The sequence below is a fragment of the Panthera uncia genome, chromosome X, assembly GCF_023721935.1.
Source record: "Panthera uncia isolate 11264 chromosome X, Puncia_PCG_1.0, whole genome shotgun sequence".
In the NCBI taxonomy this organism is placed as follows: domain Eukaryota; kingdom Metazoa; phylum Chordata; class Mammalia; order Carnivora; family Felidae; genus Panthera; species Panthera uncia.
In genome coordinates, this window is record NC_064817.1 from 83,843,835 (window position 1) to 83,858,095 (window position 14,261).

The 14,261-nt window shown below is 46.9% G+C and overlaps 1 protein-coding gene across 1 annotated transcript in view; it reads left to right on the plus strand.

The window, feature by feature from the left end:
* Positions 1-14,261, plus strand: part of FRMPD3 (FERM and PDZ domain containing 3) — a 67,917-nt gene that overhangs the window by 24,961 nt on the left and 28,695 nt on the right. The window contains exons 6-11 of the mRNA XM_049644747.1: positions 253-384; positions 1,766-1,885; positions 6,814-6,950; positions 7,280-7,406; positions 9,436-9,525; positions 11,201-11,380. Coding sequence (XP_049500704.1) covers positions 253-384; positions 1,766-1,885; positions 6,814-6,950; positions 7,280-7,406; positions 9,436-9,525; positions 11,201-11,380 — 786 coding nt within the window. The remainder of the gene's footprint in view (positions 1-252; positions 385-1,765; positions 1,886-6,813; positions 6,951-7,279; positions 7,407-9,435; positions 9,526-11,200; positions 11,381-14,261) is intronic.

Below are 14,261 nucleotides of genomic sequence, written 5' to 3' on the forward strand. Positions count from 1 at the left end.
GAAACACCTTCCTCTACCCCCTGCACCCTTTGGTGTTCCCCAGGGCCCAAGTACTCATGGGTCACTCTCCTTATCCTGGAGAACGCATGGGCCACTATAAAGGCCTGTGTCTCTGGCCACTTCCCTAGCCTTAGCCCCCTCCCCAGGACCATCTTTCTTGGTGCTCCATCTCCCTCTTCCATGTTTGGTGCTGAGAGTGGCTTAGAACTGGAATGTATCTCCCTCTCAAGGCTCTTCTTTTCTCTTCCACAGGATGTGATTGTGACATTACAGGACCGTCTTTCCCTGAGGTACATTGAGCACTTTGCTCTTGTCCTTGAGTATGCCGGGCCAGAACAGAACCACAAGTTCCTGCTTCTCCAGGACAAGCAACCCCTGGCTTATGTAAGTAACTCCTTTAGCCTGGCTTGAGAACTTTGCATGTGGCCTCTACTAGAGAAGAGGACTCCAGGCACTCTCTTTCTGGAAAATTCAAAACAATTTGCTCAGCCGGATCCCAGAAGTTACGGTTCACAGTGAGGTCTATACTAACCACATCCAGCAGGCTTTCAATGATATTCCTCATGACATAAGAAGGGCATGAAGATTGTTAGTCCTGGTCTCTAGTGGGGAAGGTGTGAGGTGGTGGGTCACTGCAGGGCTCCCGGAATGCTAACATGAACAGCAGTGTCAACCATCCTGTGTCCTGGAAGCCCTGCCTCAGAGGAAACTTGGCCTTCAGATGAAGGCTTTAATATGAAAAGGTCAACAAGTGGAGCGTACTGAGACCACTAAGGCCAGGACAAGTGTGGGCTGAGAATGGGCTGAGTGGGGCCCAGAATGGGCAGCATGTCACCCACATCAACTTCCAAGGCAGAGTAGGAGAGAGAGAGAGAGAGACTGGGGAAGCTGGCTAGCACTTCACCAACGGCAAATCACCAAGAAGAGTCAGAGAGGCCAACCAGGGCCAACCAGTGTTCCCAGAGAGGGAGGGAAGGAATTGGAGAGGGACAGTTGGGGAGGAAATGCCTACATGGAAGCATAGTAAAAATCAAAATCAGACACACACAAAAATGAAAGGATTTTATGAAAGAGAAATTCTTCAAGTTTAGCTCTCAGCCAAATGCAGTCCAGAGACTCCTCCTACATTCCCACCTGTGAAGGGAAGATTAGTAGCTTGGAAGGGGGGCCTAAGCACCTCCAGCCTCTCAAGAGGCGTTTTGAATCCAATTGGTCTCTTTTGCCAAATGGGATTTTAAACTTTTTTATTACAAAAAAAAATCTCAAACATACACATAAGTAGAAGGAATTGTATAATGAATCCTCGTTACCCAAGGCAGCTTCAGCAATTACCAATATATTACCAACTTGTTTCACCTGTACCTCCAAATGGGATTTTAAATCTTTGGTTTGGCTTTTAATCAGCAATGTACCCTGCTTGCAGCTGAGCCACTCTGCAAGGTAAAGGCATTGGCCCCACAGTGAGAAAAGAGAGAAGTTCCCAGGAACCCTCTCTTCCCACCTCTTGTCTTGGGCCTTCGACCCAATTGTTGATGAAGGCCATATCCTGGTTAAGTGATTCAAAAATTCTAGTCCCCTTGGACCAGAGGGGTGGGCAAGACCTTTCCTCTGAGGATAATTGCAAAGGGCCAGGTGGGAGACCATGATAAGCAGCACCCAACCTCCATCCCAAGCCCCACGTTGAGGAGTCACCCTGCTGGCTCTCTTTGCTACAGCTACTGATTCCCAGGTGTCTTTTTCTCCCACCTCTCATCCTGGTGTTCAGGTCGTACAGCGGACACACTATCAAGGAATGAAATGCCTCTTCCGAATAAGCTTCTTTCCCAAAGACCCTGTGGAACTGTTGCGCCGGGATCCTGCTGCTTTTGAGTACCTGTACATCCAGGTAGAATCTGATTGGGGATAAACAGACAGACAGACCAGTGGACTAACAAGCAGTCAGGCTGTTCTGCCATCACTGTGAAGTCGCTATGTAACTTATTCCAACCTCCAGGTAGCCCTGAAGGCCCTTTCCTTTTCTGCTACCATCGTAGGCCATGGCCAAGTTGTTTAGCCTGGTGACTGGAGCCAGCTGTGGCTCAAGTCCTGTCTCTCTGTCTAGACAGATCTCATCAGTTTTTCAGGAGCAAGCAACCCAAGGAATTCTGTCAACATCACAGGATCCCAAGGTTTACTGAGCTCATTTGGGTAACAGGGTGGCCCAACCCCCAATGCCTAGCTCCATTAAGGAGATGATTCCGAATTCAGTTCATCCAGAAACATTTGCTGAACACTGACTCTGGAGCAGGCCCTGTGCTAGGTGCTGCCAATCAAGGTAAACAATAAATTGTCCTAGCTCTCTGGATCTCATAGACAGACATACGCACAAGTAAATCTAAAACAGTGGGACAGTCCTGTAATGATGGCAGGGTGCAGTGTCAGTCGGAGCAGCCAGGAGGAGGCAGTTTGCCAACTCTTCTTGGATGGAGGATAGTGGAGGCTTCACAGAGGAAGCAATACATGCATGCTCTTAGCCTTGAAGGACGAGTAGAAGTTTGCTGTGTACAGACATGGAGTGGAGGGGGCACATTCTAGGCAAAGGGACTTGCAGCTATAAAGTCTTGGTGGCATGAAACAGCATGCTCTGATGAGACAACTATGAGTAACTTATTTACCTGGAGTTCAGAATGTGAGGTAAGGAGCAATAAGAAATGAAATGGGAGAGACGGGAAGCAGATGGTGAAGGGCTTGACACGTCGTGACAGGCACAGGCTTCAAAGTGATTTAGACCTGTGTTTTAACAAGCTCTCCAAGGGATTCTGATGCCCATTGGAGTTTGGGAACCACTGTTTTAGGGTAGTGGGTCTTCACTGTAGCTGCACATTAGAATTATCTGGGAAGGTTTGGAAAAAAGAAAAAGTTCTGCTCCACCCAAGACCAAATCAAAACATTAATATTTTCTAAATCCCTCAAGTGATTTGAATGTGTAGCCAGGGTAAAGAAATTCTGCTGTAGGGTGGGGGTACAGAAATGTTGAAGGGAGAGTAACCTAGTCAGATGAGCAAATTTGAAAGGTTACATAGTGCTGAGGAAGTACACCAACTAGGGAGCTATTACGGTTATCCAGAGGAGAGATGATGGGGACCAGAACCAGGGCAGTGATGGATGGGGTGGGGTGGGATTCAAGATATAATTAAAAGGGAAAATCAATGGTCTTAGACTCAATGAGTGTCTAGTGGAGGTGGTATCATTCTCCAAGTTAAGGAATACAGGTAGAGTGGGTTTGGGAAAAAGAGGAGTTCATTTTGGGGATGTATTGAGTTTTAGGTGCCCATGGAACATACAGAGTGCTTGATGAGAAGAGAAAAGTAGGCTCAAAACTCATCTCTGATGATGTCTGTGAGAGCGACACCTGCAGATGTGCTGTGAAACATCATCGTTGCCCTTCTAGCTATCTAAAATGTTGGGAACATTTCTCAAACAACCTTGGGCTCCCAAACCAGTGCTCTAGGGGGCGATGAGTTGTGGTTCCTCTATGAATTTTATAAGGTTAGTTGTCATTTCTTTTGGCCTTAAATTTCTTCTCCTGGGAGTCATTTTTAATTCCAATGATTTTGGAATCTAGTGTCAAGACCATGTCCACCCTCTCTCTCCCCTTCGTGATAATATGGACTTCACCTGTAATTCCTTCTTTTTTATATTGAACAGCCTTATGGAAGTCTCATTGATATACAAACTGCACATATTTTTAACAATTTTTTTAATGTTTATTTATTTTTGAGACAGAGAGAGACAGAGCATGAGCGGAGGAGGGGTAGAGAGAGAGAGGGAAACACAGAATCCGAAGCAGACTCCAGGCTCTGAGCTGTCAGCACAGAGTCCGACGCGGGGCTCGAACTCACGAGCTGTGAGATCATGACCTGAGCCGAAGTCAGACACCCAACCGACTGAGCCACCCAGGCTCCCCTAAACTGCACATATTTAAAATAACAACTTGATAGTTTTTGACATATGTTTATATCTATGAAACCATCATCACAATCAAGATATTGAACATATCTGTTGCCCCCAAAAGTTTGCTCAGGCTTTTGTGTAATTCACCACCCCCTATTCCCAGGCAACCACTGACTTGATTTCTGTCACTATAGATTGCCTTGCATTTTCTAGAGTTTTATATAAATGAGATCATACAGTCTGTACATTTATTTTGGTCTGGCTTCTTTCACCAAGTATGATTTTGAGACCTATCCTTGTTTTTGTGTGTACCATGACCCCATTCCTGTTCATTGTTGAGTGGTATTCCACAGTATGGATGTACCAAAATGTTTTTATCAGTTCACCTGCTGATGGACATTGGGGTTGTTTCCAGGTTTTGGCTACTACAAACAAAGCTTCTACAAACATTCATGCACAAGTCTTTGTATGGCACATGCTCCCTTTTTTCTTGGGCAAATACCTAAGAATGGAATGGTTTGATCGTACAGCAGATCTGTCTCTCTTTAATTTTTTTTAAAAAGAAACTCCAATACTGTTTTCCCAAGTGGTGGTACCATTTTCTACATTCCCACCAGCCATGTATGAGAGTTCCAGTTTCTCCACATCCTCATCAGCACTTGGTATTGTTGGTATTGTTTTTAGGCATTTAAAAAAATTTTTTTTAAGTTTATTGATTATTGAGAGACAGAGCATGAGCAGGGGAGGGGCAGAGAGAGGAGGAGACACAGAATCCGAAGCAGGCTCCAGGCTCTGAGCTGTCAGCACAGAGCCCGACGTGGGGCTCAAACTCACAAACTGTGAGATCATGACCTGAGCTGAAGTCGGACACTTAACCGACTGAGCCACCCAGGTGCCCCAGTTTTTAGGCATTTTAATAGTATGCAGTGGCATCTCGGTGGTATCTCAACTTGCACTTTCCCAGTGACTAGTGATGTTGAACATGTTTTTGTGTGCTTGTTTGCCAACACGCATCTTTTTTACTGAAGTGTCTTTTCAAATCTTTTGCCTGCTTTTTTACTGGACTTATTTGTCTTCTCATTAGTGAGTTATGAGACTTCCTCATATATCCTGGATATGAGTTGCTTGTTGGATATGTTTTTTCTCCCAGTCTGTGGCTTCTCTTTTCAGTCTCTAAACAGTGTCTTTCACAGAGCAAGTGTTTGTATTTTGATGAAGTCCAATTTCTCAATTTGTTCTCTGACAGATAATGCTTTTATGGATCATGCTCGTGATGTCATATCTATAAAATCTCAAGGTCACAGAGATTTTCTCCTATTTTTTTTCTAGAAGTTTTATCATTTTAGTTTTTACATTTAGGTCTGTGGTCCATGTTGACATAATTTTTTTAGGCAGTACAAGTTAGTGATCAAATTTTTTCTTTTTTTCTTTTTTTTGTATTATGGATATATCCAGCTGTGACTGGACCATTTGTTAAAAAGACTGTTATTTTCCACTGTAGTACCTTTGCACCTTTGTCAAAAAGCACTTGTCTATATATGTGTGGGTCTGTTTCAGAACTCTTTATTGATCTACTTGTCTATTTTTATGCCGACATCACACTCTTGATTATTGTAGCTCTATGAATCTTAAAATCAGGTAGTGTTTATCTTCTAGCTTTGTTCTCAAAGAAGAACACTCTTTGGTCATTCTAGGTCCTTTGCATTGAATTTTAGAATTAACTTGTCAATTTCTACCAAAAATCTGCTGTGATTTTAATTGAGATCATATTGAATCTATAGATCAGATTGGGGAGAATTGACATCTTACTGGGTCTTCTGACCCATGAACAAAGTATATTTCTATATTTATTTGGGTCTTCTTTAATTTTTCTCATCAGTATTTTCTAGTTTTCAGTGTACATGTCTTTCACTTATTTTTACAGATTTATCCATAATTATATCATATTTTTGATGCTACTGTAAATGGTTTTGACTTTTAATTTGAATTTCCAATTGTTTGTCATAAGCATGTAGAAATGCAATTGGTTTATATATGTTGCTCTTATATCCTGCAACCTTGCTAACTTGTTAGTTTTAATAGGTATTTTATAGATTCCATTGGATTTTCTACATAAATGATCATGGATGAAGCATTCCTTTTCCACTCTCTCCTATGCTGTAGTGCTACCACTGTGGCTCCCTAGTACCTTAGTTCATCCTGGTTTAACCTCAACAAAATGAGCAACTGGTCTAATCAAGGCTGAATCATCAATAGCTAGGACTCTAATTCTCAGGGTTTGGGGGCTGTCATACCCTTATCCAGTAGCTCCAGGGGACCCCCTTTAGGATAACATAGGGAAGAGTGACTCATTGTTGCTTTTGACCTTCAGACCCCAAGGAATGGAATATCTGTCCCATCCCTGCAATCCATGTCTCATCCTGGGCTTTTGGGTTAGAGCCCTATGGAGAACTCTTCCCAGGGTCTCTCTTTATTACCATCTGAGCTAGTAGAGGATCCCTGTATGACTGGGGAATGCATTTAGGCCTCCAAGAAAAGGCAGGAAGGCCTCTTATAACAGGAGGAAGGAAAGAGAGTGGTGCCATGTGTCACTTTTGCAGTGACCTAGATGTTCTGCCCATTTGTGCCTAGCCATTGTATGTATCTATCATTGAGAAGCCTGTCCAGTATCTGGTGGATGAGGCAAATAGTGTCCCCGAGACTTAAGGTCCCTCTGTTGCCTTTTCCCCAAGGGCAGAAACCTCCTCCTCCCCTTTACCTAGGATGTCTTACTTGACACCATGATTTTTTTCTGGGACTCAAGGGAGTAGATCAGGGGCAAGGTGGGGGGGAAGGGAACATCTTTTTAAACTGATAGGTTTGGACTGCCCTCTCCTGCAGAGTCGGAATGATGTTATCCGAGAACGCTTTGGAATGGACCCCAAGCCGGAGATGCTTTTGGGTCTTGCTGCCCTCCACATCTATATCACCGTCTCAGCCACTCGACCTAGTCAGAAGATCTCGCTCAAGAATGTGGAGTGAGTTCTGCCAGGGCCCTTCAGGAAGGTGGCAAATCACTGTAGAGGGAGAAAGTGCAATGGTTGAGCTGTGCTATGCTTTTCTGGAACAGAGAGCCTGGGGTGGGAGTGAGAATTGGAATTCCTCACACCTAGACTGTGATGCCTTTGAGCTATAGCTTCTGCTAGAGAACTATGGCCAATGTGATTCTCCTGCCCCCATCTCTCTTTTTCTCGCAGGCTCCTTCCCTCCCTCTGACTCTTAGATCCAATTCCTGCCTTGCTATCTTGCTTTCTCTGCCCCACTTTATGTCTCTCTCACTAATTTCTTGCTTTTCTTCTGCTTTTAGGAAGGAATGGGGTCTGGAACCCTTTCTTCCCCCCTCCCTCCTACAGGGCATCAAAGAGAAGAACTTCCGGAAATCTCTCTCTCAGCAACTGAAGGCCCACCAGACACATCCTTCCAGCGGCACCAAGGTACCCAGTGTCATCCATTGGGTGCCCTCCTCAGGCCCTAGTGAATGTGGGGGTCTCCTGTGTGGTTTCCCAGCAGGCCTGGCCTCCTGGGGACCCTCCCCACTGTTTTTGAGTTGGGTGCACAGACAGCTTGGCTGGATATGGGCAATGATTATGGAGAGGGATTTTCCCCAAACCTGAGCCACTTCCAGAGACAGCTCAGGGGCAAGTCACTGAGAGAGCCCAGGATCCTCAAGGCAAAGGGACCAGGATGCAGGAGGAGGCAATTCTCGGATCATTCCACCCATTTAGTCAGTGCTGATTGAGCACCTGCTGTGTGGACAGCACTGGACACTGGGGAGGCACGTTTTCCACGGAAATGACTGCTCCATTCCTCATTAGCTTTCTAATTCATCAGTCCTGCCATAGGGAATTCTGGGAGATGGAAGCACAGCCTGGTACAACAAGGCCTGACCTGGAGAATGGGTAACTGGGCAGCCTATGGAAGGCTCACGTCACTGCCCTGCTCTCCTACACATTCTCAAATGCCCTCTGAGGGACTCCCACCCCCTGCCCCTCTAGACCTGAAGGTCCCAGGCCCTTCCCAGTCTGCTGGTGCTTCCTGCCCAGGAGGCTGGAGGGTGGTGAAAGGCACTAGAATCAGCACACAGATGTAGACACAGGACACAGTCGCCCCCATATATTCTACCCATTCTGGATTCCTTGTATCACCAACTAGCTTCTCTTTTAAGATGCAAATTTCCCTAGAGAGTTAAGCCATTCCTACCTTGCTGTGCATATTTAATCAAATCGTTTTTTTCTTCCCAGAGGGAGAACATCAGTGCTCCCAGCCATCTCCTCAGCAAACATTTTTTTTTTTGAGGACCCCCACTACTTGGGCTGGAGACAGAAAGATGAAGAAGGCCTGCCTGCTCTCCGCCCTCAAGTCAGGCACAGGCTAGTGGGGAAACACAACAGTCACAATACAGTGCGACAGTCAGTCACAACATGATGCAACAGGCGTGGGGGCCCTGGAAACACGGAGGAGGAGGAACACCCAGCCCAGACTTAGGGAGGTAGAAAAGGCCAGAAATGGGTGCATTTGATGCCAGAGCTGGGTCTTGACAGATAGGGGTTTATCTAGATGAGGGGGAGGTAGGGGGGAGGAAGACTTTCCCAGGCAGGCAGATAGATCCATCTGTACCAAGCCCCAGGGATATAAAACATTGTGCATGGAAAGAAATGCAAATAGTTCAGCAATAAGCAAGTACAGAGAGTGCAAGGAAACATGCCTGGGGAGGGGGACAAGAGAGAAGGCCAGAGAAGCTGGCAGGAGCCAGTTGTGTGCTGGAGCACCTTGTATGCCATGGGGAAGGGCTGTACTTCATCTTGGGGTCATCAGGGAGCCACTGAAGGATTTAAGCAGGCAGCTGATCTGATGACACTTATGTTTTAGGCTTCTGCCCTTAACAGCAGTGTGGAGGGGTCGAGTGATTGGAGTATGGATAGTCTGGAAAGGAAGTTAGGAGGTACAATCAAGGTGATCTGATGGCTGGTGGTCCTGAGGTGAGAGGACGAGGGAGGAGCCCAGTGTGACACAGGTTTCTGGCTCTAATGCCTGGAGGAAGCTGGTACCACTGATAGAGACTTTTCTATGAGGGAATGGCAGAGGAAAGACCCCTGGCTGGGGATGGCAAGTACCAAGGTGGCAATAGGGGATCTCAGGACAGAGATATAGATGAGGCAGGGTGTCAAGAGTTAGGGAGAGGTGTTAGGATTATCCCAAGAACAAAACGAGTAAGCTGGGTTTTGAAGGCCCAAGGATCAGGAGGTAGGAGAAAGGTTTAGACAGGGAGACGGGATACTAGAGTTGTCCAAACTGGAACCTTCCAGCAGTTTTTCCGAGGGTGTCCTCACACTCCCAGTGTGGCTTGCTGACTAGTCTGACTAGTGCCTGTCCTAAGATGTTGACTCTCCTTCCTGAGAACACAAGTTTACTTTTCCTGTGCAACTCAGGCTTCTTATGTTTCTGGATGGGTTGTTTCCACAGGGCTCTGCAATTCAGGCAAAGCTCCAGTATCTTCGAATTCTGAATGAACTTCCGACCTTCACGGGCGTTTTGTTCAACACTGTGGGCCTGGTCAGTGAGGGCAGTGGTCGGGAGGGAACCCCTCGTGTGCACTTGTGCTTGGGTCGGGGGCAGGAGAGACTCCACTACAGCTTTAGGGTGGCATTCTCTGTCAGCAAATACTTCCAAAGACCTTCCTGCCTCTTCCTCCTCTTTCTCCCTCTCCCTTCCCATGGTATTCTGGTCCTGCCTCTGGTAAAATGGTAAAGTAGGAGGCCATATTTGTTTACGATATCCCTCCATGACCCTTCTGCATCCCCTTTCCTCAATTTCAGGGGTCAGCAAACCTCCTGCATAAAGAGCTAGTTAGTACCTATTTTAGGCTTTGCAGGCCACCCAGGTCTCTGTCCCAACTATTTAGCCACCATTGTAGTGCAAATAGAGCCATAGACAGTGCATAAACAAATGAGCATGGCTGTATTCCAATATCTCTTTATGGGCACTGAAATTTGATTTTCATGTGATTTTCACATGGTACAAAATATGGTTCTTTTGAGTTTTTTCCAACCATTTAAAAATGTAAAACGCATTCTTAGTTTCTGGACCATACAAACATTGGCGGTGGGCATGATGTGGCCCCCCCCCCCCCCCCGGGCTTTCTGAGTCTGTGTACTTCCCCCTACCTGCCCAGGGCCCCCACTGCAGTAACACCCCTCTCTATAGCGGGGCACAGCTGGTACCCCCCCAACCTATGGCCCAGGCTAATTCACCCTAGTGAGCTGTGGTGAAAGGAAATTCAAATCATTTTGCGGACTGGATCCAGGTGCTTGTCATGCTCTGGGGAACATGCTGTCATGTTTGTGGGGCACACTGCCTGGAAAACTGCTTATCAAAGTGTCTAGAGCAGACGTAAAGAGGTTCCTTGGGGTGATGCTAATTCCAGGGAATGGGCCAGCAGAGGGCCGAGGCTTGATGGTGCCCAGCATCCTGTCAGGACCACTTAAGGGAATCCAGCCCACCAGGTGCAGAGGTAGACATTTACATACTTGGATTTGCAGATCCCTGAAAGCCTACTGCCCCCTCCCTCTACACCCCCCACCCCCTCACATCGCCTCTGCCACTGAGGCCATTCCGCCATTCCTTTGGGTTAAGACTGCTGGAGTGCCAGTTAAAAGGCAAGTAGCTTCTTAGGGAAGCTACACTCCCCACCCCAACCCTGATATTAAGCACCCAATCAACTCCTTAACACCTTAGGCAGAGTGAATGGCAGTTTTGCTTTTGGCATTAGGTGGGAAGCTCGAGTTTAAGTGGCTCTTGGGTAGGGAGGTAAAGAGGAAAACAGGATACCACCTGTTCAGGTAGAGCACTGGGTGGGGGGGATTGCGAGTGACCTGTAGCAGCAAATGGAAAGTCCCTGGAGATTGGTAGGAAGAAGATGCTGCAGAGCTTTAAAAACAAAGCTCACAATTTTGCTAGAGCCAGCCTTGCCACTGACCACCTCACTCAGCCTATTGTGGAGGCTAAGGTGTCCATTTAGACCAGTGACCTGGGGCCCTGCCCTGGGGACAGAAGCATCCCAGACCATTTTCCCCTTGAGGTTGTCCTCCTGTCCTGGCACTAAGCCTCAGATATTTCCAGACCTCCCAGCAGAACCAGTTCAATGCCTGTTTTCTATTTCCTCCCGCCTCATCGGCCGCCTCCTCTGCCCTCCTTTCGGTGAATGCTGCCCTCCATGCTTGGGTATCAGGATGAGAAGCAGTCAGCCACCACTCTTCTGGTGGGACCCCGTCACGGCATCAGCCATGTTATCGACCTCAAAACCAACCTCACCACTGTGCTGTCCGAGTTCAGCAAGATCAGTAAGATCCAGCTGTTCCGGGAGAACCAGGGCGTGGCCCGGGTGGAGACCAGCATCATGGATGCCAAGGTAAGCCCAGCTTTGAGGAGCTACTTCTCTCCAGGGACAGGCCTTAGGAACACAGGAAGAAGTAAAGAGCACTTGAGCCTTTTCAGTGAGAGCCGGTGATTCTAAAGTGGTTCAGATCCAGGGTCCCTTTAGGCTCATCTTTCTTTCCTTTCTCAACCCTGTGGGACATGCTATCTTGACCACACATTAGGGTCAGCCAGTGCTGGAGAAGGCTGGGAAGTGTCAGATCAACCCACAAGAGGTCTTCAGCAGAGGGCAGGGGAATTGAACTCAGAGCTACCCCCAGGTTGTAGCTTCCCAATCTTTCTTGTGTCACAGCACACATAGAAAATGATATTCATGTGGAACAGTGGGATAAATAGTCCAGCCCACAGACTCTGGCCTCTCTGGGCCCTGCCTGGCCTCCCCAGAGGCTGAAGAGATATGCGCACACCAGTTGGGGAGCCCTGCCATAGGCATACACACTTGCAATCATGGAGGAGGAGGTATCTGAATGTATGGCGAGACCCAAGGAAGCCTGGGAAGATGGGGAACAGGCCGAGCCTCACCCACATCTTACCTCCCGAAGTTCAGCTCTTCTGGAATCTTAGAACTTTTCTCATAGATCAGCTCCTTCAGACTGGCAAGGAACTGTTACCTGTGCAGAGTCTGGCCGCCGTGGTCAGCCACCCCCTCCATGGCTCTCATGTTGAACACCCAGTAACCAGTGGGCGGGGGGTGGGGGCAGGCCTGCCTGCCAGCTGGCGGAAGCTATTAGAAGAGGTGCAATTTTCCTTTCTTAAAGGATTTCCCACAGGGAGATGTTGTTAGCGATTAAGAGATGGAGTGTTTGCTGTTTCTAAAAGAGCAAATTATTTATTTTTGTCTTTGTGAAATCCAGAAAACTTTACTATGTTAGTTTTTCCACCTGTGATTCCTAGTATTCCCATTGGTTTAGGAACCTGCCTGGAGCTGATATCTAATTGGCTTGTGGCCACTTCCTCAACCAATGATCTCTGCCCTCCTCCGATGTTGTTGGGTAAAAAAGCAAATGGACAGATAGGGAAGGGACAGGAAGGAACAGAAGACATGCAGGGTAGATGTGGCTTCCTGAGAAATTTAAGGACTTTAAAAGAGAGAAATAGCTTTCCAAATGAGTCGTCTTCTATGTTGTAAAAGTGATTGTCAACATTGGCTGCATAATAGAATTTCCTTGAGAGCTTTTTAAAAATTCAGATGCCTGAGTCCTGTTTCCAGAGACTGTGATTGAATTAATCAGGGTGCAGCCTGGGCATCAGGATTTATCTACTTTTCAGTTCCCCAAGTGATTCTGTAGGATAGCTGGATTTGAGAACCACTGACCTCTGGGTCCAAAGCTCTGGGCCAGTGGATATTGCCTGAGTGAGGAGCACTGTTCTCATTTCTAGGAGCGATCCAGCCACAGGTCTGGGCCTGAATGCTGCCCAGGAGAGACCACACTCTTACTGGGGAGACTAGACTCACAAAGACACATGACCTGCCTTAATAACACAACATCAGAACATGTATGGAGCTCTGGAATCAGACAGACCAGGTTCAAATCCCAGCTCTACCCTACCAAGCTGTGTGGCCTTCAAAAAGTGTCTTAACCTCTCTGAACACTGATTTCCTCAACTGCAACATGGAATGCCTATCTCCAAAGGCTGTCGTTCAGGAGTAAGCGAGAAAACGTAGGTAAAAAGTCTTAGCACATTGCCTGATACATAGTAAGTACTCAACCTGTTATTTTTTTCAAAAGCAAAACAGCAATGAAGAAAAGTTAATAGGAAGTAAATTTTGCAGGTAAGTATGGTGTGGAACATGGAACAAAAGAATAGGAAGGGGTTAACCAGAACTGGCTTCCCACAAGAGAGTGTTTTAAGCTGGATCTTGAAGTGATAGGCATGGATTAGCAGAGAGAAGTGGGATGTGTTCACAGGCAGAGAGCAAGCATGGAAATAAGCAAGCCATATGTGCAGGTGGATAAGCATAGTTGCTTGGCTGGAGAGGAGGATAAAGAGAAAAAAGATTGGCGAGATTGGGGGTGGGCAGACCAAGCTGGGTAAAAGCTTCGAAAAGGCAAGGCTAGTGTGAAGCCAGGGAGGTGAGGAGGGGATCATGGCACTAGTGCCAAGGCGAAATGATAAGGTCAGGGCCTGAGCTGGAGGGACAGCAATGAAAAAGAGTGAATGTGAAACATACAGAATCACTAAGTGTGTGCATCCATATGCCCACACATGTTCCTCTCTTGCACATGAAATGCACCTGTCTTATTATACCTAACCCTTATTGCCTGCTCCCTGTATCCTGAGTACACTGAAGACCGGGGTTATGCACGTGGCATGCAGCACACAGAGGGTCCAAATCATGGGTGAAAGGAGAGGTGAGAGACCACGTTATGGGATAAACGGGGCATCACGTTGGTGAATGGAGTGGGTCTAGGAGAAGGTTGCACTTTGCTGAGTGGGAAACAGCAAATGGATAGGTAGATGATGCAAGCGCCAGGTGTTGGATAGTTCAGGTATGCCCTCCTTTAAGCAGGTAGATACAATGCATATGAAAAAAACACAGGAGAATTATCCATTTTGCATTGGAATGTTTCTGCTAGGCAGAACAATGGCCCCCTCCCAAACATGCCCATGCCCTATTCCCCAGAACCTGTGAATATGCCTTGTTATATTAGGCGGGGGGGGGGGGGGGGGAAGTGGGTTAGGGTTGCAGGTGGAATTAATCATCTGACCTCAAGAGAGGGAGATTAGTCTGGATTATCCAGGTGGGCCCAGTGTAATCACAAGGGTCCTTATAAGTAGAAGAGGGAGGTAGAAGAGAAGGTCAGAGTGATGTGATGTGATGTGATGTGATGTGATGTGATGTGATGTGATGT